Here is a 24868-nt window from a genome sequence, read left to right on the forward strand (position 1 = left end):
GCTACTTTAGCTAATTGTACAGTTGTTTTACGATAATAAGAATGAAACGTCACACAGTGGTCAGGTGCGTCGTTGTCAACCTATCTTTTCATTTCCGATCTCCTTCTTAAACATATAAAATATAACCAAGTTTTTCTTCTTTAAAAAACAATTTTCTCGGCACAACTTCCTAAAGCTGTAGTCATTTTTTAAAATGTATAAAGGTTTATACATGTAAAGGTAGTTTCAAAAGAACTTTTTTTAGCTTAATATGTAGCAAAAATTGAAATGACAAAGTGAATAACCAACACGGCCACCTCCAATTCACATAAGAAATGCACTGGCAATACTGCAATATTTTGCCAACTGATAATTCACTAAAAGTCACTAGATCAGCGGTTCTCAACCGTTTTGGGTCATGTACCACCTACAGTTGTTACTTTTATTACCTATTTTTGGTACCACCTTTGATTAGTGGCCAAATAAGTGTGCCAAATATCTCGACAAAATATTCAAAATTACAGCCGCAATCTTGGAACGCGTTTGTTGCTACCTGTTGATCGCTACTGTTTCCTCCTAATAATACAATTTAAAAATACAGGGTGATTGATTAGTGGGGTAAAGCTCAATAGATCTGCTATAGTAATAGATAGGAATAAAAGTCAATAACAAAAATTTTAGCCACCTTTGAGCTTCACATTACAAAATTAGTTAGAATGTTACAGGGTGTTCGATAACACAGTGGCAGACCAAACTTATGTTTTTGAAGTTATACTTCTTTAGGCGCGAGTTCATTGAGGGTGAAATTTTATTAATCTGCGCGCATGCGCACACAGGCAGTATGGAGTTCGTTACTAAATGTTTTAATTTATGTATTTATCAGTCTAGAAAAGGTGTGGAAAGAATATATTAGTGTTTTTAAATATATTTTTCTACAAACGTGTTAAAAATGCAATTTATAGCACTCCACAGGAGCGTTAAAATGTTACTTTAAAGCACCAGTGCTTTAAAAATTTTAAGGTACTGCAGTTAAAAGTGAATTGTCAAATTGTGAAACGTCAAAATATTTATATTTCATTTATTAACATTAATAGGTATTAATAATACAACTTGCGCAATTTGAAAAAGGTGGTTTAAAAGGTTTTTTAAAATTTAATTTTAATTGTATTGCGTTTTTAACACGTTTGTAGAAAAAAACTATTAAAATTTGTTAGAATATACAAAAATAAAAGTAGATGTTATTCTGATTTACTTATTGGCAGTATAGGCAGTTTTGATGTAATGTCAAGAACAATATAAAAATGGAATGTCAGTCAAGTTCAAGTAAAAGTTTTTGTAGGTATTGTCCTGTAATTGAGAATGAATAAATTATAATTGTTGATATATAAGACGTTTGTAAAAAAATATTGTATGATATAGGTACGTGTTAAATAGTATATTGTGCAACAAGTGCAGAAAGGTACTAATTTCTCACGAGTTTGAAAAGTTGCGGTACGAGCGCAAGCGAGTGCCGCAATTCAAACGAGTGAGAAATTACCTTTCTGCACGTGTTTCACACTATACTTTTTCTACAAGCACAGTTTTTCCTAAAAATAAAAATCACAATTTCCAAACGACGATTAATTATAATAGGTACCTATGTGATAAATTTTAAACTGTATTTAATTAATACCTACTAATCAATTTAAATTCCTTATACCTAAATAAATTGCACAGAAATCAGTTAAAAAATTAATGCACTGCCTTAATTTGTTTAAATTTAAACAATTATTACACATTTTTGACATTATATTTATGCAGTCACGGATTTACACAAAACCTACTTCATTCGACATATCTTGCACAGGTTGCTAAATCCTTATTGGTTATTTGATAATTATAAAATGTTTAATAAGAATAAAATTGTAAAATAAAACAGTTGTAACATCCATAATTTAGTTTCTATGCTATAGTTAAATATAATTGTCTTATAGGTTATATATTTGTCTAAAGTTTAACCACGGATGTAAACAGAATATAACGTTACTCAGAATGCGGTAATCCACGGATGTAAACAGAATATAACGTTACTCAGAATGAGGTAGTCAACTGTGCAGAAAAGAACTTTGCGGCACAGAAACGTCACTTTGCGGCACAGAAACGTCACTTTTCTGCACACTAATGTCAAATATCTCATACTGTGAGAAAATATCAAGTTTGCTAACATAAAACCGTGCAGAAAAGTGCACTTTGAATAGTGCTTGTAGAAAAAAGTACATTTTTAAGGCACTCATGTGAATTACAAAATGAGCGAAGCGAATCTTTCACACGAAACTTTCACATACGTGCCTTAAAATTGTACTTTTAACATTTGTACAGTAGGAAAAATGAAAGAATACCCATGAACGAACATATAAAACACGCTGTAGTTTCCTGTCACCGTGTCACACAAAGAATTGGCCAGCGCAAGTACATGTAATAATTATTATTACATGTACTTGCGCTGGGCAATTTTCTTTGTGACACGGTGACAGGAAAATACAGCGTGTTTTATATGTTCGTTCATGGGTATTCTTTCATTTTTCCGACTGTATCATAAATAACTATTATTATAATTTTTGCGTATTTGGACTTGTCTACCTCGGGAATAAGATAATAAGTAATATTTAAAGTATTTTATAATTCACTTCGTCTGTTTATCACTGTATGTCTGAGAAATCTTGTAGCCCGGATAATCAAAAGGGTATAGCTCAGTAGTAGAGCGTTGGACTGGAGATCAAGAGGACCCCGGTTCGAATCCTGGTGTTTTCTAATCTTTTTATTATTTTTGGTATTGTTTTAAAAAAATGTTTGGAAAGTAGTAAGTAAAAATTAATTTAATCTTTAAATAAAATACAAATAAACTGTCCGAAAGTATATTTATTTCATTGAAATCATATTTAGAAGTATAACTTCTTACGTGCGTACACAGTACACACACATTTTTGTTTTTAAATGGAACACCCTATATTTTATTTTAAATTCGAAATTCTGTTTTCTTCATCACAAAATTATAAAGGTTTGTTATGTTATACAGGGTATTTACAACGTTATAACCAATTTTATATGAAAATCGTAACAAGTTTAACTCCCTGTATAAATAAAAGTAAGCAAAACAACAATGGTTCATTAATGCCACAGTTTTTTACGTATTGTCAAAATTTTTAAAAATAATTGATGTTGCTAATTTTCTTTATATCAAATACAGGGTGAGTCAAAATGCAAGTACATTATTTTCTCAGTAATTTTAAATGGCACACCTTGTATTTTATATCACTATTGAAAAATACCATTATCGTACTTTAATTTTTAGATATCATTCAACATTCCCTATGTCTAAATTTAGTAGTTTTCGAGATATTTTCATTTTTCAATGGACCAATAGCGTGGCCACCCCAATCACCAGAATTTAATAAACTGGACTGATTTTTTTGGGGTTACGTTAATAATGAAGTTTATAAAATACCTCCAACAACAAGAAATGAGATGAAAAATAAAATACAAAGACACTGTGGTTGGACATTTAAAAGTTACTAGAATGACATCATTTCATTCTTATCGTAAAAAAAAACTGCATATGATAAAAAGCTGTATATAATGGCTGAGTTTAGGGTGATCACCAACTTTAGTTGGTATACTATTCTGTAGTTGATGTGGCACTATTGAGCTCGTAGAGGCTCCTTCCTTGTCCCCCGGATATTCTACCAATTAGAGATGCTGCTGTAAAAGATTAAATGGCCCTGCTGGTGAACTATTATTTAGGTGTCTTAACCAAGTTGTGTTATTACTACCGTAGTATTAATTACATGTTGTATGCTGATGACACTTGTCTTCTGTATAGACTAATATTGGTTTATAATTTGAAATACTTTTTACATATGGGTCATTCCACGAACATAAGCCTGTTTTGGATTACTTCGACAACGAATATTTTACTGTGCAACATAAGAAGTACAAAAGTAAATGGCGCTAATATAATTGTTCCAATAAACAACAATGTAATTTGCAATTTACTTTCGTTCTTCTTATTTTGCACAGTAAAATATTCGTTGTCGACGTAATCCAAAACAGGCGCATGTTCGTGGAATAGGGTATATTTTTTATGTAATAGCATTTTAACTGCCCTATTTTATTATGTTAGGATATCTTTTTCTCCAATTTGTATGTCTTCGGTTGCTGTACCTTTCCATTATCATTTTATTTCTTTATTTGTATTTTTATAAACAATATAGTTTTTGTCTTAAAATTATATTTACTAGTTCATAAGTTTTAAGTATTTTAAAATATACCTATTTCTTTTTAGAAATTAGCAAAAAATCGTATAAAACATATACATGTGATTGAGGCTCCTTCCTACGTAAGCGTGTTAATCAATGTTGCAAAAAGATTTCTAAAGAAGAAAATAGCGGACAGGGTAAGTAACTTCACAGTTTAAAATTGTTCTCTAAAGCTAGTATAATTTTTTCAATTAAGTATTGCATTTGATTTTCATATAAGAAAATGAACCCATCTTGGAGGAATCTGTATCTCCTAATGAGCGCGCCTCCAGCTAGCGAAAGCCATTACTGGCTGAAGCTTAGCTAAACCAGCAAGTGTATAATCAATATTGACCGGGTGTGGCAGATAGAGTTCCGAAAAAACGATTCCGCTGTAGAGGAAGCAACGCATATAGGAGACAGCTACTTAGCTACAGAACCTTGAACAACCCAGGTTGTTCATCAGAGTAACTACTGAAAAAACTAAAATAACCAAAGGACAGCGCACACATCTTATGGAAAATATAATGTCACTCAAATGAAATAAAATTTACATGAATAGATTCGTTCCTAAATTTCGATTATTTTTTATCATTGCGCCAACTCTGTATTTTGAATAGTAAAAGCGAAAATTGATAAAAATAAATCTAATTTCAAATGGGAATGTGCGTGTGTATAAGAGAGAAAAAAGATTCTCTTCGTCCGTAAATCATTTTAAGCGGTTTAAGGCAGAGCATTACTCTTATCTTATCCTATAATTATTGATAATAAAGTAGGTACAATTTGGTCAGTTGTACCACCTCTAATCGGCTTAAGCTCTTGGTGAATAGACTGCTTTCAATAGCCGCTAGACTAATATTATTTATAACTGCCAGTTTTCTGGACTTCAAAATGCGATATCGATAAACTTTAATTACAATTAACGCCCTAATTAAGCAAAATTCAGAGTTGGCGCAATGTAATTATTAATTAGATTATTTAATTTAAATTAAATAATTATAGAATTAGACAGGACAAAATGAAATTATTGAAGTCGTATCAAAATTTATACTTATATTTATGAATATGACATATTTTTTCTTACAGAACACACATTGCATTTTATAAGCTATTATTGTATTAAAATTTACCCAACAAGAAACACGACAATAAACTTAAACACAATGTGTGACTGGTCCATCTTAAATACATCTGCGGGAAATATGCACTCCCGATCATCAACGAATGCGAACGTTTGCTTCAATGTAAATGGTCCTACTTTGTAGCGAACGAATAACCAAGCGAACACATACGAATTCGTTCCTTCGTTCGTTCGTTCGTGTTCGCTTTGATTTAAATGCGCCTTTATAGTATATGAAGCGAATACGTTCGATAACGAAGCGAAGGGTCAAAAATCGAGGTCCTGGCCTATTTATTATAATTCGAATGTTGTAAACAGACCCTTTTTTATATGATGATTTATGATGTTCGATTGTGTTAGACTTCTGGAGTAAATTTTTTTAAAGTTGTAAAAGTATTATTTAACGGTTTTCGAGATGTTGCTATTTATTTCTAGAACATTGTAATAATATATTAATAGATATTTTTCTTTATTTATTTAATAATAAATTCAGTTTTTTTCATTTGTTTAGATGTAAGTTTTTAAAAATAAATAAAGTCAATTAAGATTAAACATTAGTGGCCAAAAGAACGTAAACTAGATCAGAAAAGTAAATTCGCGTCATAGTAAAATCATAACAGTAATAATGCAGAAGGTCCTCCTTCTCACTCTTTAAGCCCCTGTTTATTGTTAGCTTGCTGTCTCCATTGACTGCGATCTTGCAGCATATGAACTGCTTCGTGTAGAAATTATTCTACCAGAGTCTTTGGTCTACCCATCGTCTTAGAGATACATATTTCTTTGGCCTTCAACCTTTCATTATACTACCAATAGCTGCATGGTATCTCTTCTTCTGGATATGTGGCCGAAGTAATTTAGGTATGCTTTGTTTACCTTTTGTAATATCCTGTTTTTTATTGATGCTTTTCCAGAATTAACAGGTTGGTTCTGTGTGCTGTCCAGGACACCCAGAAAATTCTTCTGTATACTGTGTGTAGACCCACATTTCGAAGGATTTGAAATTTTCATCACTGTAAAGATGGAATAAATACATAAACGATTTCCATAGGATCAAGATATTGAAAACAATACACATATCACACAACAAAAATACAAATAATATAACATCTCATAAAGATAAAGACATATTTATTTATAACTAGCTGACACGGCGAACTTCGTACCACCTTAGAAATATATAAAATTTACTAAAGTTCACATGCTTTTTAGTTCCAAAAATTGCGCTTTGTTTATCGACATGGTAAAAGCCAATGGCACATTGTAGATATCTGAAATCAAACGGCAAATCTGTTGGAATCATCAGAATACGCGGGAAAAAGACATCCTCTCCTTTGTATTTCTCCTTGGTGATTGTGGCCAAGCAAATTAATAATAAATTTACTTGAGAGTTACATTGAGAAAGTAAACTACCAATTAATCGCCACTACTACTTTCGATACATAAACAACTATATTGCTGTTTACTGAGTAAGAAGTGACACCGTTAGACGCCTGGTGGGATGACTGGACTTTCAACTGATAATTATTACTGGTCAGTTATCGAACTCGGTTAGAAATTATTAAGTTACTAATTTGGCTATTAACAAATAAGAGTAGGTCATAAAAGGGCAAACATTCAGTGGTGTATGTATTTTTTAATTATTCTTGTTCCTTTGACACCATAAACCTGAATTGGTCTCTGCCTGTATAGTTATGGCCTTGTCCATTGTCGTACATTAATAGTTTTCAGGTCGTCTTCAACGTCAAACAACCATATGGCTCTAGGCCTTTATTTATTTCGTTTTCATGTCGACATCTATTGTAATATTTTCGTTATTGTTTTTGTATCTTTTTGTCTCTAGACATATATCAGCCAAAGCAGTCTTTCACTTCTCACAAATTTTACAATATCATACCCTCCATTGAATTTATTAATTTCGTCGATTCTCGATACTCGCGGAGTTGGCATCTAGGTTCATGACTTTAATTAAGATCATCATACGATCAAATGCATAATTTGGGAGTCTATAAGGAACATACATACATAAATACATACAAACATTCATTTTTATTTATATAGAAGAGGTAATATTTAGATGGCTGTTAAAAAATAACGGTTGGTGATAGAAAAGTGAAAATTTAGGATTGTATGTATCTTTTGATTCTACATTATATAAAATTAACAAAGAACAGTTTGTCCAAAAAAAATAAAAAATAATTATGGGGGGCAAGCCCCCTTTTTACTTAGATTGGTCGTACCAACTCAGAAACCATCCCGGGTTCATGTACAACAACTTCGATTAAGGTCATCATACTATCAAATGCATAGTTTGCGAGTCTATAAGGAACATACATACATACATACATACATACATACATACAAACATTCATTTTTATTTATATAGATATAGAAGAGGTAATATTTAGATGGCTGTTAAAAAATAACGGTTGGTGATAGAAAAGTTAAAATTTAGGATTGTATGTATCTTTTGATTCTACATCATATAAAATTAACAAAGAACAGTTTGTCCAAAAAAATAAAAAATAATCATGGGGGGGGGGGGGGAGGGCAAGCCCCCTTTTTACTTAGATTGGTCGTACCAACTCAGAAACCATCCCGGGTTCATGTACAACAACTTCGATTAAGGTCATCATACTATACGATCAAATACATAGTTTGCGAGTCTATAAGGAACATACATACATACATACATACATACAAACATTCATTTTTATTTATATAGAAGACGTAATATTTAGATGGCTATTAAAAAATAAGGTTGGTGATAGAAAAGTGAAAATTTAGGATTGTATGTGATTGTATCTTTTGATTCTACATCATATAAAATTAACAAAGAACAGTTTGTCCAAAAAAATAAAAAATAATCATGGGGGGGGGGGGGGCAAGTCCCATTTTTACGTAGATTGGTCGTATCAACTCAGAAACCATCCCGGGTTCATGTACAACAACTTCGATTAAGGTCATCATACGATCAAATGCATAGTTTGCGAGTCTATAAAGAACATACATACATACATACATACATACAAACATTCATTTTTATTTATATAGAAGATGCATATGCGAATGTAGAAGATATACTACGTACCTAGAAGGAAAATGAAGCATAGGAAGAATTGCTATAAATTAAACACATATTTGGACGAAAGAGTTGGAAACAGAAAGTTTGAAACCGATTAAAAAATAGGTATATAAATAGAGACATATAATTAGTTTCCCCAATTACCGTAGAAAACTGGGACCAGAATTTGAATGACTTATGAGAAAGATTTTGATACAGTTTTTAAAAAATAATGAAACAAATTAGAACAATATTATAGCAGCATACTTTATTAGAGTACCGAGAAAAACGATAGATATCTTCAGCTCATTATATAAAAAAACAGAAAATCTTTAGCAATAGACGAAACAACTACAGAATTGGTTAAACACGGAACATAAAATTTATATAAACACAAAAAAATACTTCAGGATTAGGTAAATGGTGCACTGGTACTAAAGGTTTTTAAATTAGCATACATTTCAAATAATATATGAAGAGTACAGGGGAAAAACAAGGAATGTCGCGTTTTGTACATATTGAGATAAACATCAATAAAGGTTTAACTATTATGATATCTAAAAACTAATTTTAGGAGATTCTTAGCAGAATTCTAGCAATTATTGGTCTATAATCTTAATATAATATTAATCTATATTAAGTTATTAATTTAATAATGCACCAAAAAACTGCTAACATTCCTTATTTTTGTCCAGTGGCGTGCGGACAATCCTGGTCCTTCGCCCGGATACAAATTCTAAAATTTATATAGACTGGTCTTTCTGGGTATTGTTCTGAATCGATAGTCTAGTCGATAGTACTCAGTTTTTGCTACCACATGGCGAGAAAAGTCAAAATTCATGAAAAAGTGACATTCCTTGTTTTTCCCCTGTACTCTTCATATGCATAAAAACACGATAAAGAAAATGGCACCAATAATAGTACCAACATCTATAATAATAATAGAACATAATAAACACATCTGTCATCAGGACATTAAGTAAAGGCTACGGACATATTTTGAATAAAATAATAGGAGAATAATGCATGGATTATGAAGAGGAGGGTCAGGTTGGGTTCATAGTCGGAAGATTAACTGATTACTGTCGATCATTTGTTCTGCATCTGTATTCTCTTACACAGGCGTTCAACCCAACCTCTAGGAACATGTGTGTACCACTGCTAGTCAGCGGGACCCACATGTCCGATAATCAAAGAGCTAATCATTTTGGTTCGGTACCTATCTGACCCCCAGGTTTTTCCTCCACCTCTCCCCATCGTGTGACATACGAATGGGACACTTATGAACTTTACGTCGGGCGATTTGGGTAATGAAAACACGCTCCGTTTTTACATGGTTGTGGTTAGGCCTCCTCACTGTAGGGGTAGCTTTATAGCATTTCTCCGTATTTACTTTACTGAATTTAATTTATGCATAACATGATTTTGGACTGGAATCCCTAAGTGTGTGTTTCCCCATGGAGGGACACCAACCTAGGTTGGTGCCCATCCGCGTGGAACGTGGTGTGAGCTCGGTCACTCAGCTGTAGATTTGGCAAAATAAATTTTTATTTCCTTGGTAGCTGGGCACCCGATGTGTCTGGCCACCGAGCCCATGGTTGTCGCACATGGCCTCGATGCTCAGAGTTTCGCGACCAGGTCATTCTACATCTGTATTTAATATTATACATATTATATAGCTGCCCAGGGATTTAGCGCCCCTGCCCACGCGAGCTCCTGGTTTTTTCCTCCATTTTCTTTTTAGAGGTAACCAGACCCCAACCTCCGAGTTATCCTATCCAAACCCCAAATTCCTTCCCTAATATCTCCTCCCACCCACCAACCCGTCTGGCCAGCGTGGTGGGTTATGGCCAGAACCTCCACAAATCAAAAATGTCGGTTTCAACAGATATACGGAAGATACCCCAGGTGGGTAGGAAGTTTATTCCACAGTCCCACACCGAAATAACGGTCTGCCTCGAGGATTCTGGGGGAGGCAAGTCGACATTGAAAAAGAAGAACAACAAACAACTCCATATAGCAACTTACAACATCCGTTCCATGGCAAAAGACGAAAAACTCTACGAACTAGAAGAGGAATTAGGGAATATGAATTGGGATATAATGGGACTATCAGAAGTTAAAAGAAGGGGTGAAGGGTATGTGGACTTACATTCAGGCAACAGGCTCTATTATAAAGGCAATGAAGACTATACATACGGTGGAGTAGGTTTCTTAATCAACAAGAAGAGAAAATCACAAATTCAAATAATTGACAGCATCTCAGACAGGGTTACATACATGATTTTAAAACTAAATCCAAAAACCAAATTAAAGATTGTGCAAGTTTATGCCCCAACTGAAAAGGCAACTGATGAAGAAATAAATACTTTTTACGAAGATCTTAAAAAAGCTATAGACACCAACAGAGAATCCAAAATACTAATAATGGGAGATTTTAGCGCCAAAATTGGAAGTAAGATTGAAGACTCTGAAAGCAAGATTGGAAATTTTGGATTCGGCACAAGAAACACAAGGGGAGAAAAACTTATGGAATTTCTGGAACAAGAAAACATGTATGTTATGAATACCTTCTACAAAAAGAAACCTAACAGAAAGTGGACATCGGTTGCACCTAATGGAACCACCAAAAACGAAATAGACTATTTTCTCTCAAACAACAAAAGAATATTCGAAGACGTAACAACAATAAACAACGTAACAACGGGTAGTGACCATCGTATAGTTAGAGCAAAAATAAATATTAACATGAAAGAAGAGAGGAAAAGAATATTTAAAAAAACAACGCGAATAGATGCCTTTAAAGTAAAAACAAATGAAGAGCAATTCCGAGAGGTCTTAGCGGATAAGTTCAAATATGATCCTTCACATAATCAAGATGAAATTGACGAAATTAACAAAAACATCAATAAGTACCTTCTCGAAGCCGGACTACAGGTCGCAAAGAAAACAAGTACTAAAGAAGACAAAATAAGCAACGAAACTAAACAACTAATGACGGAAAGACGACAACTACTAACGCAAAACAAACGCCATACTCAAGAATACATAGAACTTAATAAAACAATTAGAAAAGAACTAAAACGCGACTTACAAAAATGGAACGAGAACTTAATAGAGCGAGTCATTGAAAACAACAGAGGCTTAAAATGTCTAAGACCCGCACTGGGTGTTCAAAAAATCATTAAAATTAAAGACACCAATAGTAAGGAAGAGAAGGACAAATATAAAATAACAAAAATAGTCGAAGACTTCTACAAAAGCTTGTACAGCTCGCAAAGCCAGCCTAATGAATCAACAAAGGAGAACGTCAAAAGAAAAATAAAAAACGTGGGATCAGAAGTACTACCAAATATAAAGGGATTCGAAATAGAAAGAGCTTTAAAAGAACTAAAAAATAATAAAGCTCCAGGACAGGACGGTATAATTGCCGAGCTCTTGAAAACAAGCAAGACAGTAACAATCCCTATACTAACAGAGCTATTTAATAAATGTCTCCATAATAGCAAGATCCCTAAAGACTGGAACGAAAGTCTAGTAATACTTTTACACAAAAAAGGGGACAAATGTGACCTAGAGAATTATAGACCGATATCGTTGCTCAGTCAAGTATACAAACTATTCATGAGAATTATTAACAACCGGTTGACCTACAAAATGGACAATTACCAACCAGTGGAACAGGCTGGCTTCCGCAAAGGATATAGTACATCAGACCATCTGCTGACAATGAGAACATTGATAGAGAAGGCAAATGAATACCAACCACCCGTATTTCTTGCCTTCGTAGACTATGAAAAGGCGTTTGATAGTATCGAGATGTGGGCCATAGAACAAACTATTAATAATTGTAGAATATATTCGAGATATAGACAACTAATACATAATATATAAGAAAATGCAACTATGATAGTACAACTAGACGAAAATACAAATCCCATCCCTATTAAGAGAGGCGTGAGACAAGGAGACGTAATATCGCCAAAGCTTTTCAACCTAGCACTAGAAGACGTCTTCAAAACGACAAATTGGTCAACCTATGGCATTAACGTTAATGGCAAGAAGTTAAATCACCTCAGATTCGCTGACGACATTGTGATTATAGCGAGCTCATTCGAGGAACTGCAAATTATGATAGAGGAACTCGCAGGCAGCTCCCAATACGTCGGCCTAAAAATGAACATGAAGAAAACAAAAATAATGACAAACACAGATGACCCCAGACGCATAACTATAAAGCAGTGAGATAGAAAAAGTCCAGGAATATATCTACCTAGGCCAAATCCTGAAACTTGACAAAGAAAACCAAAGTGCGGAAATTAATAGGAGAGCAAGACTAGCATGGGCAGAATTTGGAAAACTTGGTTGGATACTTAAGAACCGCAAAATACCTCAAAATTTGAGGACCAAAGTGTTCAACCAGTGCATCCTTCTTATCATGACATATGGGTGTCAAACCTGGACCCTAACCAAGGCCAATATGAATAAACTAGCTACAACAGAAAGAGCTATGGAAAGAGCAATGTTAGGTATACGACTGTCAGATAAAAAGAGAAGCGACTGGGTAAGATCAAAAACAAAAGTCGAGGACATAACAACAAAAGTTGCCAAACTTAAATGGAGCTTTGCAGGCCACACTGTTAGACAAAAAGACCAACGTTGGAATGCCACGATACAACATTGGAGACCTTACCAAAGTAAACGACCGAGAGGAAGACCACAGATGAGATGGGTTGATGATATTAAAAGAGTAGCCGGAACGAATTGGAAATATGTTGCTCAGGATAGAGACCGATGGAAGGAGTTGGGAGAGGCCTATGTCCAAACGTGGACGATAGAAGGCTAAGAAGAAGAAGAAGAATATAGCTGCCTGTTCCTTTTAAGCTCTAGTTTACTTGGACCTTTATTTTTCTTTGGGACCACTCGAATGTGTTTATCAAACACATGTCTTAATGTGTTTATTAACCTGATAATGTTAATATTGTTAATTACGTTTGATTTTTTCGAGATATGAAATCATCTTTCCCACTTGATTAATTTTACCAACTTGACTGGTGTAAGTATGTTTTACCTCTGCTAGATGTTGTCATCACTTTTCAAAGTAACAAGTTTCTCACGCAGACGTCGTTCAAAACAGCACGTTTTTGTGGGTTTCTGTATTTAGTGATCCATTACTTGTCGAGTACAAGCTTGGAAGGTCTTAGTTAAAATTTTATAATTTATTACAAGAGTGTAAATATTCATATACTTGTATAATTTTTTAGATAATAATACATAAAAACATAGAGAGCTTGTACGAATATGTTCCACAAGAATTACTTCCAAGTGATTACGGGGGAAAGGAGAAATCACTGGATGAAATAATTGGTAAGTCTATTTGATCATTTAAGTTTGAAGCCTTACTGGGAAATGAGATGTTAATAATTGAAACTATAATAATAATAATAAAGTATGCGGGGACGTATAATATCGTCTCCGCATTTTCGGGTGGGGAGATCCTTTCCCAATTGCATCTTTAACCCCGTTTTAAGTAGCTTAAAGCCGGATTTATGGTAGTACCGGGACGTGGATGACACGGCTGTCTTACGGGGAATGTTGAAGGCTAGTTTGGCTGGTTTATAATACAACGGAAAGGGGCGACACCGGCCTTTTCTATTGTTCTACGGCACGTGTCATTCACGCAACGTCCTAACAAAAATCCGGCTTAAGTGTCGAAGCACAGAGAATGGCTCTCATCATTTTTATAAATAAAAATATCGTTGTTGGTGTGGGGATCCGAATTCTTGCGCTCTGGCTTATAAGGCCAGTATCTTGTATAAACAGTAAAACTATTGAACGCATTGAACAGGCAGTAGCTACGATAATCATATATAAAAACTGAGCGATAAAAACAAAAAGATTGCTCGAAACAGCGGAGATGAAAAATCTTCGAAAAATCGATGGTAAGACTCTATGGGACAGAGCTAGAAGTACAGATATACGGCGGAGATGCAAGGTGTATAACATTAATAACTGGATAAGAAACAGAAGAATAGAATTGAATGACCACATAAGCCGAATGACAACAAATAGGATAGTCAGGACAGCGAGAGAGGATTCCCCAATAGGAAGACGATCAGTGGGAAGACCACGAAAACGATGGAACGACAACTTACTAGAGGCACATTGAAAAAACAGACAGAGTCATGTCTATACAAAAATAAGAAGAAGAAGAAGAAAACTGAGTGATTTTTCCCATTCCTAAATGGCGTAGAAGGGTGGAAACTGAATGAGGAACTCCCTAAATATATAGAGGCCATTGAAATAGGAGTCTATAGACGCGTTCTCGTAGTCACATGGACGGATAGAGTCACAAATTAGGCAGTACTGGAAAGTCTGAATACCGAACCTGAAATTGTATTTACCATAAAGAAGAAACAACTTGAGTTTCTTGGTCACATCTCTAGAGGCATCAGATATTAGTTCCTACAGTTTATAATGCAAGGAAAGATCGTTTGACGAAGAAGTGTGAAACGGAGAAGAATTTCTTGGCAGTGAAACCATCGCAAATTGTTGGGACTGATATCGGTGGAATTATTCCGTGCAGCAGTTTCGAAAGTGCAAATATAGCCCAGTATATATAGCTCGGTATACAAAGTGTTTGGTAAAGAATGGGCCATAGCTTAATCCTAGATTCCTTACCTTAAAGTAGGTCGATTTAAGCTAACTCCCTTAGCCACTATCTTATCGAACACCCTGTAACATTCTAACTAATTTATTAATGTGAAGCACAAAGTTGGCTACAATTTTTGTTATGAACTTTTATTGCTATCTATTACTATATAGCGAATCTACGGAGCTTTATCACACTAATCAATCACCCTGTATACAGGGTGTTTGGTAAAGAATGGGCCATAGCTTAACCTGAGATTCATGAGATTAAAATAAGTCGCTTTTAGCTAACTTACTTTAGTACGAAAGTTGATAATGGCCGAAATACAGGGTGTTAAAGTTAAACTTTTATTTTATTTATTCTTGAATATTTCCTGACAGGCATAGGATAACAACACGAAATTTGGTAAGCGGGGGTTTTTTGGGATGAGAAATCTGAAACTGATGTATTACCCAGAGGGCGCCACATACGTCTTTGAGCGCTCATTTAATTCGTTCAATTTTTTTATCCCCCACTCTATATACTTTTTGAATAAAAATTTTTATTCTCAATATTTTTACTTAAAAAAGGTTTACTACATTCATTTCGCTAAACTCAACTGTATTCGAGGTAAACGCATTTTAAATCTGCGATACAACTTAATATATTCATAATATCATTGTAGCTAGACCCGAAAAATAAACTTAAAACCATAATAATTGTGCCAGTTCTCATATTTATGTCATTGCATCGCAAATTCCATTTAAAGAAAGTTGCCATAGATTTTTGTAAATTTTTATGGTTTTAAGTTATTTTTCGGGTGTAACTACAATGATACTATGCAAAAAATTATGTTGCCTCGCAGAGTTTAAAATGCGTTTATCTCGAAAACGGTTGAGTTTAGCGACATGAATGTAGTATACATTTTTTAAGTAAAAATATTAAGAGAATAAAAGTTTGGATTCAAAAAGTATGTAAAGTGGGTAATAAAAAAATTGAACCTATTAAATGGGCGTTGAAAGGCGTATGCGGCGCCTTCTGGGTAATACATAATTTTTGGTTGCGAATTTAGATTTCTCGTTCCAAAAAACTCCGCTAACCAAATTTCGTATTATTATCCCATGCCTGTTAAAAAATATTCAAGAATAAATATAATAAAAAATTAACTTTGACACCCTGTATTTTAGTTATTATCAACTTTCGTACTAAGGTAAGTTAAGTAAGGTAAATCGACCCATTTTAACCTCAGGAATCTAAGGTTAAGCTATGGCCCATTCTTGACTAAACACCCTGTATATACAACAAATATAGCTCCGAAGTCAACTCCGAATTGCATGAAAATTTGGATTTAGGTTTTACTTACCCTCCGCTTCAAAGTTGAACATGTGCCGTTGATTGCTTCTACTTGGGGGGTGACAGTTACCACTTCCTCGGGGATGAAAAAAACGCGCATTTAAAATAAGTCCGGAAATGGATAAATTTACTAATTCTCTGCAACTTTCATTGTATAGAGTTTTTTTAGGTAAGTCAATACTCTTCGAGTTATTTGCCTTTGAAAATGTTTATTTTTCGACCAAAAAAAACACGTTTTTAGGCCGTTTTTCGCCAATAACGCAAAAAGTAGTAAGTATTTTATCGGAAAAAATATTCTTAGCAAAAATGTAGCATATAAAAATACGAAAAAGTTATTTATTTGTGAAGTCTCCAGACCCAGCAAAAGCAAAGTTGTAGTTCATGTGAAATACGTTAAATGTAGTACTTATTCATCGAATTCCAAATCGAATATTTCAACGTGAAATAATTAACTAAAAAATGAAGCACTTCTCGGCAAAACCCATTAAAACTTTTTTCAAATGTTTAAAAGAAGCTTTATTTTTTTTTTTTCATAGAAGTTTGTAGCCTCAAATCTAAGCCAGTTACGCTCAAAATAAAGTTGGCCCTTTTTTTCGGTAAAAAAATCGTGAAAATCTCCCCATATTTAGCACAAAATATAAAATTAATCGTTACCGCTTAATAAACAATTTTACTTTACTTACTATGTATTTTTTATATGCAACGTCATCTTCACTTGAGAGATTAGTATTGCGTCGTCTACATAACAGAATATGTTAATAGTTCTTACTTTTTTTATTATTTCACCAATGATCAGGTTGAACAGGTCAGTTAGTTCTTCTTCTACTTTTACTTTTATTTTATTGTTTTACTAGATAATTTCAATAGTTTTGACTATTCCTAGAGGTAACCCTCTTTGCGTAAAATACGGATAAGTGGATAACGTCCCTTAAAATGACGCTGTCAAATGGCTTCTTAAGGTCCACGAAACATAAATAAGCCGGTTTGTTGTATTCTAATGACTTCTCTTGAACCTGCCTCCTTATAAATATGGCGTCGTTGCATGATATTCCCGACCTAAAACCTTGTTGTTTTTCTGCTAATTTTATTTAATTTGTTTGTTATCACTTTGGTCGTTAATTTTAATGTGTTTAATAACTTAATTCATCTGTAATTCTCCGGGTCTAGAGCCGGGTCCAGATTACATAACAAATCATGTTAATAAAAAAGTTATACAACAAATTTGTTGTACAACTTTGTTATGTAACTTTGTTATAATATAGCAAAACATCCAGACTATAACAAAAAACAAAACAACAAAATGCGCATAACTTTTGCAGCATTTTAGGTGGATAGCTGGTAGGTTAGGCAGTATATAAAATATCTTCAATTCTCGCTGAAATAGGGATGTTCACAAAAAATTAAAAAGTCATTTCAAACATGTAAAACGATTAAGAAACACCCTAGAAATAATTGTCCAAAATTTCAACAAAATTGAAAAAGCCTTTCTATAAAAAATCTTTATTAGAAATCTAGCATTATTTTAAATTTCAAGAACGCTTCTCTATTGGCCTGACGTCACTAGTTGCATACCCCAAGCGCGCGCCATTCTCATAGTGTTAATACTGTTTACCTGTTTGACGTTTCAGGTAATTTTATTTTGTTCTCTTCTTGTTTTATCAGGGTTAAAGTGGAGTTTTATAGTGAATTTGTTTAGTTTAAAGTGGATAGACTGTTTGTAAGGACATATTTTGGGTTTTACAAAAATAAACAAATAAAATGGAAGAAGGTTTTCAGAAAGCCGATTCGTATAAACTACCGACTGTAGTGTAGATGTAACAATGGTGTATGATTTATTGGCATCTTGTAAAAAAATAAATCTACCACAGCTTTACTGAGTGTATATTCCATATAATTTTCCATGTCTTCTTTAAGCTAAAAAAATAAATGCTTAATACTCCACAAAAAAAAATAGAGAAAGTTGTATGCATGCATTGTACGCATACATATTGTATACATACATCGGCTGGTTATTACTTTACCTTGGTTAGGTGTATTAAAAATATTTTTATTCTTCTTCATGTGCCTTGTCCGTTGTGGACGTTGGCTAGCATCATGGCAATTTTAATTTCATTTGAGGCGTTTCTGAATAACTCGATCGATTTTTGTCCAAATCATTGGCGTAAGTTTTTAAGTCATGAGTGTCTTTTCTTCCGGGTCCGCGTTTGCTCTCTATTTTACCTTGCGTTATCAGTTGGAGTATACGACATTTATCATGCCTCATGATATGATCGAAATATTTAAGATTTCGTTTCTTAATTGTAAAAGAGATTTCTTTTTGTTTTCCCATTCGACGCAATACCTGTACGTTGGTGTGGGTCGCCCAGGATATTTTTAGGATACGTGGGTACACCCACATCTCGAATGCCTCTAGCTTTTTCATTAATGTTTCTATTATTGTCCAGGCCTCTGCGCCATATAGCAAGACCGGAAATAATAACATTTTAGCAGCCGCATTTTTAGTGGGAGAGATATTATGTCGCAATGGGTGAAAATATTTCTCATGCATGTTGTTAAATGTTGCTAGTCCTTTTCAACTCTAGATCTTATTTCGGTTGTTTCGTATTTCGAGTTGACAACTGTTCCAAGGTAAAAAATATTTTTGAACTTGGGTGTTATACATTTTCATTTCAGCCAATCTTTTCACTAAATTATTAATGATTTTAATATAATATAAAGTCATACCTACATCCACATGTAGTTATTTCAAGGTTTACTTTTACTGTATGTATTATTAGAATCCCGTTTTTAGGAATATCCCAGTTTAAGGAATACAAATTTGAGGTCCCGAAACTTTTTCATTTACTCTTTTTAAGGGGGTAGGTGAAAAATCTTGGTCCAATGCTATTTAAATTCATTCATTTTTTTCGAATCCTGAAAAAACTAATAAGTATTTTTGAAAAATGTAAATGCAGAAAGAACAACTACATTATTACCAAGGGCCGAAAGTCTCTGGAAAACTTCTATAATGTTTATTTTATTAAGTTAGTTCTTTAAGTTAGTTATTTTAAGTTCTAGCTGCAACAAACCATTTCTTTTTCTGTTTTAAATTGGCTGGAACGGTAATAAAAATCTTGACAGAACTGTTTTTTGATGTATTTACACACCCAGGAACAAAACACCACTTATTTGGCTTTATTTTTAATAATTAAATACGTAAAAAACTGCGCACATTCAAATACACTAAGTAAATAAGTATACAAAACTAGTCGTCGATCAAAGACGTTACGACTGCTGACGTCACAGACCGTAGCCTCGCTGCAGGGTACCGTTTTTCTAGCCTCCAAGAAAATCAACATTATGAACTCAATTATCTTAAAAAATATACATTTTTAAACAGTTTTATGATTGTTACGTTTTTATATACCTTGTAATCTATTGAATTTAACTATATTTAAAAATTAGTGAACATCCCTATTGCCCAATCAGCATACGCATTTCTTTTTCAACTTCACTTGTATCTGTATTCACTTCTGTGGCTATTTCAGTGCATGCGCCGTGTTTTTTATAATCAATTAAATAGCTCAATTAAATGAGTAGTCAGTTCTCTCGACCATTCCATCGCGTAAAGAACCCCACGAGAATAGAGTAATGGAAAATTTAGAAAAATCACTCAAGAACGAACAGGGCTATATGACTCCAATGGTTGCTGCTCGTGAACTATGCCAGCCAGAGAAGAGAGATTTGTTTCAATAACATGTTTTTAAATGTAGATCAGTGGCGATGAGGTTTTACAACAATGTTTTATAACTTTCTTTATGTTTACCGACAACTGTTGGATGACATAAAACATGCTATATAACCAGAAAAATGTTATACAACACGGTGTTTTAAAACATTTTTATTTAAAATTCTGTAACAAGTTATGAAACTTTGTTATTTAACATGTTTGGTAACATAGTATGGACCCGGCTTGATTTGTCTCCTATCTAGAGGCATTTGAGATGTGGATTTATCGACGAATCCTTAAAGTTCCCTGGACCGCACGAATAACAAATGAAGAAATCCTGAGAAGAATTGGTACAGAACGACAATTGCTATGCACAATTAAACATAGAAAAACGACATACCTGGGGCACCTAATTAGAAACGAAAGATACCAGTTTCTGCAAACCTTAATTGAAGGAAAGGTCGAAGGAAGAAAGGGAGTGGACAGGAACAAAATTTCATGGCTCCATCAATTTCAACGTCTTTTGATCTCAATATTTTGATCACTTTTCTCGTTTATCGTAGTTCCCAGGTATTTCTTCTTCTAGTTCCATGACCGTTATCGATCGTTGGATATCATGTTGGCTAAGGTATTCTGTAGAAGATTTTCTATACCATTGCCTTAGATTTTTCAGCCATGACGTTCTTCTTCTACCAGGACCACGCTTACCTTGGATTTTCTCTGAATGATCAGATGTGAAAATATTTTTCAGGGTGTCTGATAATCTGGATCAAATATTTACAGTCAAACAGATGTTGAGCAAATCACGAGAACACGATATTGGTGTTCACAACGTGTTTGTAGACTTAAAACAGGCATACGATTCAGTCAAAAGGAACAAACTATACTATATTATATTAGCTGAATTGGCAATACCACACAAGCTAATAAGACTCATTAAAGCCACAGTGGATGAAACTCAGGCATGTGTACGAATACAAAACCACCGGACAGACTTTTTCAAAATTTCGCAGGGACTAAAGCAGGGAGATGGACTGGCCCCAACATTGTTTAACCTGGCACTGGAGTATGCGGTTAGGCAAATGCAAACTGGACGAGGAAACCTACTGACCAACCGAACGGTTCAACTGGCCGCTTATGCCGATGATATTCATATTATGAGTAAAACATCAACAGGACCACAGGAAACATATGCAGAGTTAAAAACACAAACAAAAATGCTAGGTCTGGAAATTAACAGAGAAAAAACAAAAATAACGACTCAGACGAGAAGAATCCACAAAACATTATACATGAAGATGACATTGAAACGATTGGAAAGTTTACTTACCTGGGAGTTACCTACCGACGGATTAAGAGATGGAGAAATACGGAAGAGAATAACGCAGGTAAACAGAGCTTATTTTGCCTTCTCCCATATATTTCGGTCTAAAAGTGTCCACCGAAATACAAAGATGAGAATCTATAAAATTTTAATTCGACCAATAACATGCTATGGCAGTGAAGCCTGGGTCCTGAAAGAAACATCCAAAAACAAACTAGACACATTCGAAAGGAAAGTACTGAGAAGAATACTAGGACCTGTGAGGGAAAACGGAATCTTCAGAAGTCGATACAACAACGAACTTTATCAACTTTATAAGGAAGCACCCCTGTCAGACTTCATTAGAATACAAAAATTGCAATGGGCCGGACATGTGATAAGAATGAGAGAGAACAGGCTGCCAAAAAGAGCACTGAATGCTAGAATGCAGGGAAAGAGACCGGTTGGAAAGCCAAGAAAGCGCTGGAAAGACACAGTAAACAGCGACGCACAAGCCTTTTTAGGAGTCCGTGTATGGAGAAGAGCAGCCACAGACAGGCAAGGGTGGAGGCAAAAAATAAAGGAGGCCAATGCTCAATTTGGGCTGTAGTGCCGTAGAAGAAGAGAAGAAGAAGTCTGATAATGTGAGCGAAGTATTCCACTTGTGTCTCTTTATTATATTGACCAGTTGTGTTGTTGTTATATTGGACCGTCTGTAGGCCCAGCTTATTTTTAGTAGTCGTCTGTATACCCACATCTCAAGCGTTTAAGCATAACCTTAGTTATAGTCCACGCTTCTACTCCACACAGTAGGACAGGAAAGACGTAACAGTATGTCATTTGAACTCGAAGGTCAATATTATGCCCTTCAGTTATTGCATACTATATTCATATACTCTAGTAAAAGTTGTAGCTCTGTCGATGTTTTTGCCAAAAATATTGTCTGAACATTGTAACGGGTAGCTCTTTCAAGACGACAGACTCAGTAAAACACAGATTAAAAAATAAAGTAAATGCACTTATTTAAGGTAATTATATACGGTTTAAAATGAATAAAATATATTTCTATCTTCTGCAAATGAAAAGTAATATTATACTTCTTACTGCCATCCGAACATAATAGTAATATTAAAATGATACGATAAACAATATAGGTCTGGATCCCGCGTATGAAAAAAAAGTTGATTAATAGCAAGCTGAAAATTTGTTAATAGCTTAAGGGTGTCTAGTCTGACAAACTTTGATATATGGGAACACTGGAACAGGGGCAGTTTTAATTGTGGAACAGGTTAAAAATTTGGAACGGTCAGACCACGAAAATGGCACATGTATTTTGTCCGACAGAACAGACTTAAACTCTCCGAACAGAGATTAAACTCTCATGCAAAAATCAGGCTGCTATTTATCACCAAATGGGCGTTTTAATGAGTGGAACATGTAGAATATGTCAAATGAGAGGAATTATGACAGGTGATAAATAGCAGTCTGATTTTTGCATGAGAGTTTAATCTCTGTTCGGAGAGTTTAAGTCTATTCTGTCGGACAAAATAAATGTGCCGTTTTCGTGGTCTGACCGTTCCAAATTTTTAACCTGTTCCACAATTAAAACTGCCCCTATTCCAGTGTTCCCATATATCAAAGTTTATCCGACTAAACACCCTTAAGCTATTAACAAATTTTCAGTTTGCTATTAATCAACTTTTTTTTCATACGCGGGATCCAGACCTAATACAATATATACAATAACAATCTCGCTACGTTAAATCAACATAGCCATATATCCGCATTTCGAATATATGGCGGTGCACGGAGGCACCGCATTTCACTTCAATGCAGCACGGTTGAACAACGACACGCAGTCACTCGTTCCTAGCTACTACCGCCTACTGCGGTAACGGTTACGATGGACGCCACTTCAGTACGGTGGCGTCCGCCTAGGCACAGTTCCATTTCAAATACGGTCCATCTCTGTCAATCGAGGTATTGCTAATTTAACACGTTAGCAACAACTGATTTTCTTATTTTCCTGGCTCGTCTTAAATATGCTCTCGATGCTATTTCTCCTTCAGTTTCTCCCAGCGGTGTTATGAAGAAGGAATGCGCCAAAACGGACACTTTTACGGTCGTCTCTGGTAGACCAGCTCATCGCTTGCCGTGATATCATATCGTTACAACAGCTTATGTTGTAATACTTATTACTTTTCTATTGACGAATTGATGATTACTCCTTTATTTACGTTTGATAAAACTTGATAGCAAATGTGTTCACTATAGACTTTAACCAGTAGTAGCGATTTTTTACCTAAAATGTGATAACGTCAAAAGCACTGGCACAGTACATACTAACTTAATATTGCTTTTTGGCATTCTGTATTTAAAAGCGTAGGCGCAAAATTTCGAACCAATGCTTTTTAAACGCATTAATTTTTTTCGAATCCTGAGAAAACTAATAGGTATTTTTGAAACATTTAAACGCAAAATGAAAGATTACGTTATTACCGAGGGCCAAAAGTACGTGAAAAGTTCCATAATGTTTATTTTAATAATTTACAGGGGTGAAAAAGAAGAGAAAATTGAGTGTGATTTTTAATTTCAAATATCTCATTCAAAATAAACTTTTTGTTTATTCCAAAGGACCTTCGGCCCTTGGTAATAATGTAGTATTTCATTCTGCGTTTACATTTTTCAATAATATTTATTAGTTGATTCAGGATTCGAAAAAAAAATGAATGCATTTAAAAAGCATTGGCCCGAAATTTTGCGCCTACTCCCTTAAATGAATTCTGTAAAACTCTTAATTACTTAAACTTTAAACACAATATTTTTTTCAGATCTATGGAAAGAACACGTCAAAAAATATCAAGAAAGATTTGACTTTTTAGATAAACTAGGAATGGACACATCTGAGAAAGAAGAATGGGAGTAGGCATCCTAAAACTAATTAATTATACAAACTATCTAATTAAAAATTGTTGTGAATTGATCTTTAGTTTAATTTAAGGTTAATGTATTTTTAAATTAAAATTGCTCAAATTGATTTTTATAAATAAAAAAAATCAAAATAAACAAGCTGTGTTAAAAGTCGCTTTTAAATTTTTGTATTTTGCATTAGTTAGTGCTGACAATTTCACCCCAAGTGAGTAAGTACTACAGTCGAACCCTCTTACTGGAATACCCTTTGTGCCAAGCAAAAGTATTCCTATAACCGGATATTCCTATAACCGGGATATTCTAATAACCGATCAGCGGTGGCCAGTAGTGTTGCCCAAATGCAAGACCAAGACGAGACTTAGACAGTCTTGGTCTTGGTCTTGCGCCAGTACACCTGGTCTTGGTCTAGGTCTTGGTATTACACTATAACTGGTCTTGGTCTTGTTCTTGGTCTTGCAGCAAGAGTCTTGCAAGTCTTGCAGTTGCCTATTAACCTATTGCATATCT

General features: G+C 34.3%; 1 protein-coding gene across 1 annotated transcript in view; it reads left to right on the top strand.

Annotated features, from left to right (window-relative positions):
* Positions 1-24413, top strand: part of LOC114334873 (alpha-tocopherol transfer protein-like) — a 100047-nt gene extending 75634 nt beyond the window's left edge. The window contains exons 4-6 of the mRNA XM_028284991.2: positions 4301-4411; positions 13699-13801; positions 24262-24413. Coding sequence (XP_028140792.1) covers positions 4301-4411; positions 13699-13801; positions 24262-24356 — 309 coding nt within the window. The 3' untranslated portion in view covers positions 24357-24413. The remainder of the gene's footprint in view (positions 1-4300; positions 4412-13698; positions 13802-24261) is intronic.
* Positions 24414-24868: the final 455 nt, after the last annotated feature.

The sequence above is a fragment of the Diabrotica virgifera genome, chromosome 7 (assembly GCF_917563875.1).
Source record: "Diabrotica virgifera virgifera chromosome 7, PGI_DIABVI_V3a".
NCBI lineage: Eukaryota > Metazoa > Arthropoda > Insecta > Coleoptera > Chrysomelidae > Diabrotica > Diabrotica virgifera.